Genomic DNA, 5,335 nt, shown 5'->3' with positions numbered 1-5,335 from the left:
CGAGACTGGGCGGCCGGACAGGACGGAGCGAGCAGGCCCCTCTGGCGCCGAGACCCCCTCAGCGGGCCCTGGGCCCGCCCCTCCAGCAAGGGTGACCCTTGGCGCCGGCCACCTCCTTGGCGGCCGCCTTCAGGACAGCCTGCCTCCCGGGAGAGGTGCCGCAGCAGGGGCCTGGGCAGCCCTGGTGGGAGTCCAGCGGTGCTGACCAGCGGTGGGGCACCCTCCTCTCCGCTGGCCGGACCAAGACCAGAACCGGGCAGCCCAGGACAGCCGTAGGTTGCTGGGGCCGCAGAGTGGCCAGTCCAGGCGGTGGCCCTGCAGTGCTCCCCTCCGGGAGGTGTCGCTGTCCCAGGCCCTAGGGGTGGGCTGTGGGGTGCTGCAGCCCACTCTCCGCTGGAGGGTGGGGAGGGGGCCCGGGCGCCCAGGGCCTTAGCCTCTGACCCGGGGTCACCCACTTCACGGGGCTGGGGGTGGGCTCCTGGGCCGCTGCGAGTGCAGTGGGGGCCTGGAAGCAGCCAGGTCTGGGCGGAGCAGCAGGTGACCGGGTTCTGCTTGCAGTAAAGCCCCTTCGTGCCCGCCAGGGTCAGCCGTGTCCCCCCCAACCGCCCACACAGGGCTTTCGGCCCAAGGGAGGAGGAGAATGCCCACCCTGCACCCGAGGGAGCAGAACACCTGCTGCTCTATGGGGTGTCTGCGCAGGGGTTCAGACAAGGTGCAGCGCGGGGGTGGAGCTGACGCCCTGGAGGACCAGCGTCACGAGGGCCAGCGCGAGCCCATGGGGCGGCTGGACTCAGCTGGACCCAGGGGCCCTGCCGTGGCCTCTGCCTTCACCCCCGCTGGTGAAGGGCGGGCTGGTGGGGGACCCCACGTTTGCAGCCACTGCCTCTCTGGTCCTGATGCGTCCCCACACAGGTGAATAATAAAGACTCACTTCTGAACTGAGGTGTGCCGCGGGGCGGGGCCCCAGGGAAGAGCAGGCGTGTGGGGGCGGCAGGGGCCTGCCCTGCCCCAGGACAACCCCCCAGTTCAGCACATGGCCAGGCACCTTCGGTCTGCTGCCCAGGGGCAGAGCTGAACCCCAGAGAAGCAGGCAGGAAGGGCCCCCTCAGAAAGGCCCAGATGGGGGTGACTGGGCCACGGCCAGTGGATACTACCCAAGCGCCTAAGCGGGGTGCCGCCCACCGGGGAGGAGATTCAGTGGCCGCGCACCCCTAGGTGGGTGCGGGGTGGCCTGCAGCCCCTGACGATCTCCAAATGAGACGCCCTGCACTGGCCACCAAGGCCCCGCCATGGACTGGCCGAGTCCGCTAAGGACAGGAGGGAGCGGGCTGGACCCAACCGCTCTCGAGCCCTCCTGGGACAGCACTTGGCTCGCGCTGGGGGGGGGGGCTTTGCGCCCCAGCTCCTGCCCCTGGCCTGGCTTCCAGCCTGACGGGCTCTGGCGCCAGGCTGCCCCTCCCCACAGTGTGCACCCCCTTACCTCCTGCCTCCACAGGCCGTGGGGCGAGTTCCCGCCCCCGGAAGCCCTCCATTCTCGGGTGTTTTTTTCTGTTGGAACTGCCAAGACGTGGTCGGTTCCTTTTGCGAAGGACTGGGCAGCGGCCTGTGGGCACCGGCTTGACCGCCGCCCGCCTGGACTCGCCTCCCGCGGGTTCAGTGGCCCTGAGCGTGCTAGGCCCACAGAGGTCGCGGAGGGTCGTGGGGCCTCAGGGAAGCCTGGAGGCGCTTCTCTGGCTGGGGGGGGTCTCCCCAAAGGAGAGGGCACTGGGCACGCGCCACATGGCAGCCCAGCTCCTTTGCCAGACCCTGCCCACACGCAGCCTTCACTGGGGACAGTGGTCATGTCGCAGCCTCCTCCCCCCATCGGCGTGAGGCCTGGCAGTGACTTAGGTGGCCAAACGTGGACACTGCACGATCGGCGGGGTGGGGTGTGCAGGACAGCAGGCGACGGGCTCCAGGGGCGGGGTCCTCCGCCTCGGAGCCGGACGGGACGACCGCCGGCCTGCCCTCCAAGGCCCTTCTGGTTTCCGCAGGCGTGGCCAGGCCAGCTGGTGGGTGCCCCTTGTCCTGCAGCTCCTGTCCTGCTGTAGACCCTCGCGGAGGGTGTGGGGCTGCCCCACCCCTCCCTCTTCACAGGAGACCCCACGAAGTGGCGCTGCCCACTGTGACAGACACCAGGGACCTGACCCCCAACATCACTGCCGCAGGGACCGGCGCTCCCCAGCCTTGTGGTGCAGGTGCCAGGCAGAGGTGTGCCCAAGCAGGTGGGGTGCTGCCAAGAGAGGACACGCTCCTGGGGGCCCAGCCCCCCACCCTGCGAGCCACCCCAACACTGACACGTCACTGGGCATCCGAGGTGCCACCGTGGACGAGGGTCCCGGGCACAGGTCCCGCCGCGAGGCACGCCCGGGGCCGCACCCCTGCCTCGAGAGCCAGGCAGGGAGCACCCCTCCTTTCCCAGGAGCGGGGCACCCTCACTGCCTGCCACTCCCCGAGAGCGGGCGAGGCCGGGGGCCTGCAAGGAATAGAGCGTGACAGATGCCAGGAGCTAGGCTGGTCCCAAGATGTCGCCCCCCAGGGGGCCCTCCGGAAGGCCTGCGCCCGTCGGCTCGGCCCAGGCTGTGCCCCGACGTCCCGCCAGCGCCCCGCCAGGATTCGGGGCGCCCGGTCCTGGGGCTGCGGTGCGAAGCTGCCACATGCCGTCAGCGTGGCCCCTCATTTGGAGGGGGCAGGACCCCACACGCCCAGGGCCCGCGGGCCCCACATCCGCGCCGCGGGCGCTGAGCCTCTACTCCGGGGTGCTGGGGCAGTGGCCAGTCCGCGGCTGACCCTTGGGACGGAGAGAGCGGACGACCGAGGCCGTCGGAAGCCGCCACTGCCCCTCCCCGCCAGGGTCAAAGCGGAAGCTGCCGCGGGGCTGACCCGGCCCTGGGGTGCGGCCACCCGCGCCGGCCTTTGCAAAGGCCAGCCCGCGCACAAAGGGTTGGAGCAAAGATGCTCGACCTAAGGCCGGCTCCGCAGACCCGCGTCCGGATTGGTCATGCTGTCGGCCAATAGGAGAGAAAAGCTAGCATCTGTCATTTACATAAACCCCTCGCTGTCCTGCAGTGCGTGTGGCTGCTGTCCAATCGGCTTCGAGAGACTTGGAGCCTTCATTTGAATATGGGGACTTTAAATACTGTCGCGTGGGAGTGCGCCGTGCGCCAGGCTCCTGTGGGCAGGGGACTGGATAGGTCTTTGCCTTTCTCTGTCCCTTTGCGAGAACGTTTGTGCTTGTTGTGGGCGTCCCAGAGGGCCCCAAAGAGGTGGCGAGCTAGGTGCAGGCGCAACCGCAACAAGGGCCAAGTGGCCGAGATGCTGAGGCAGCTGCATCCTCACACAAGCAAATGCTCGTGACTGATATGTCAGCGCATCACGGGCAAGGCCTCCAGCAGACACAGAAGGCGTGTGCCTGCTGCCGCCCCACAGGCTGACCGAGCACAGGGTACCCCAGGGTGCCAAACGCAGCACCAAGAATACCAGCACTTCGTGCCCGCATCCGAACTCGCTAGGGCCACCCCACCCGCCATGCTCCCAAGGAGCGGGCGCCTGGTCTGGCGTGGCACGTGGTGGGGGCGGGTTGCAATTGCGACGAAGCCGAACTCCACTCTCCTGTGATGGCGTGATGGAAGCCCGCGGTCGTGTCCCGGTGGCTCCCCGGGGCCCTGAGCTCACAGGGACTCCGTTCACGTAGCTGCCACGTAAGAGCGGATCGGGTCAGGCCCGCCGCTGGGCACAAGCGGCTCTGCCCTAGCGTGCTGGGTACAGTTAAATGGTCTCCACTCAAAACACTCAGCCCCCACAGGCAAGGCGCTCTCGTGTCTGGGAACCGTACGTGCACCGCAACTCAACTCTAGGAAGAGGTGGAAACCTTTTATTGTGTTTCAGACGCGTCCGCTAACAAAGTCCTCGGTGACCTAACCCCCAGGACTGCAGGCCTAAGTGCCCTGGACCCCGGCGCTGGGAACCGCCCGGTGACCCACAGCCACTCAAGCCAAGGCCCTGGCCGCTCCATGCTGGGTGATGACCCACCCGCCAACGCTCTACCTCATAGCTCGAGTTGCATATGCGGTTTCTTTCTTGAAGGACATTTTGTTCTCCCAACGTTGCGCCATGACTTCAGTTCTAGCTGAGTCTTGAGTGCATTTCCAGTTGCTCCCTGCAAAATCCCTCCACAACCTACTTGAAGACTTCACCTTGTTATTTCACCAAGAACAGTCCCTCCACCCGGTTCCACCTCCCTGCGTTCTCACTTAGCACCAGCAGGCCATGGGCTTTGCGTCTCAAGCTGCTCCCTACACCATCTAGCAGGGGGGTGGAGGGCACAGTCTTCTGGGCCTGGGCAGCTGCCGGCCCCCGCCATGCTTGGAGCAGACGCCCTATTTACCCACGCTAACTCCCCTTGCCAGGAGTCTAAAGGCCTGAGAATTAAGCCACTGCTTTGTAACTTATTTGTGACAGGACCGCAGATGCAGCTAACACGTTTACTTCTTGAGCACAATTAGTTCTGTGCTGGAGACTTTGTCGTCTTCAACTTAGGTTTCAAGTTCACTGGAGAGTAGCATTCCTGAGACTTAATGTCAAGCGTTAAGACAAAGACTCAGGCTGCCGGCTCCAGAGGACGCGTTCCGAGGGTGATGAAGTACTCCTTGAAACCACCGGGCATGTCCATCTTTGTTGACACATCATTGCTCAGCTCTAGCTAGGAAGGCAAAAACAGCTGCCAACTCGCTTGTGTCTGAGAAAAACTGGTGTTTCCATTCCTGCCTGCAGCTGTTCTAGTTCTGCGAACTTGGTCTCGGCACCTGGGCCGGCACCCGCCGAGGCCCTGGACGCAGGTGGAACTGAGGCAAGGGGAGAGGGGCTGACCAGCACCCTGCTGACAGGTCTTACCAGAACCTTCCTTTGACAATGACCTATCAAAGCACACTCGTTTTAAACAATTGCGTGCTGTCCGGTGGCTTTTTCGAACACCGAGACGACTGGTGACGATCCCTCCCCCAGACCAAATCCAACGGTGTTTGGGAGGGAAAGGGGGGAGCGAAGCGCAGAGTTCCGACAGCAGGGAGAAATGCTGACGCGGCACTGCAGTGGGCTGGGCGCTCGGAACAGCCCAGTACAACCTGGCCCTAGCGAAGACATCGCTGAATGTATTCGAACTGATCTGGCATGAAACTGCGTTTCAGTAGATAGCATTAAGGGGCCCCCGTTTTGTTCCTGAGCACGCTGGGGTGTGCAGCCTTGCAAAAAACGTCTCAGATGCGAGTGCTCAGACAGACAACGGAACTGGGGTCCG

At 65.0% G+C, this 5,335-nt stretch overlaps 1 protein-coding gene across 1 annotated transcript in view; it reads right to left on the bottom strand.

Moving 5' to 3' along the window:
• Positions 1–4,639: 4,639 nt before the first annotated feature.
• LOC101633301 (histone H2B type 3-B) overlaps positions 4,640–5,335 on the bottom strand; it is a 2,474-nt gene continuing 1,778 nt past the window's right edge. The window contains exon 3 of the mRNA XM_012734621.1: positions 4,640–4,741. Within this exon, the coding sequence (XP_012590075.1) occupies positions 4,640–4,741 (102 nt within the window). The remainder of the gene's footprint in view (positions 4,742–5,335) is intronic.

This window comes from Condylura cristata, unplaced genomic scaffold (genome assembly GCF_000260355.1).
Source record: "Condylura cristata isolate star-nosed mole 26May11 unplaced genomic scaffold, ConCri1.0 scaffold00062, whole genome shotgun sequence".
NCBI classification, from domain to species: Eukaryota; Metazoa; Chordata; class Mammalia; order Eulipotyphla; family Talpidae; genus Condylura; species Condylura cristata.
Note: the sequence above shows the minus strand (reverse complement) of the source record. Positions and strands in the feature narration are given on the sequence as shown.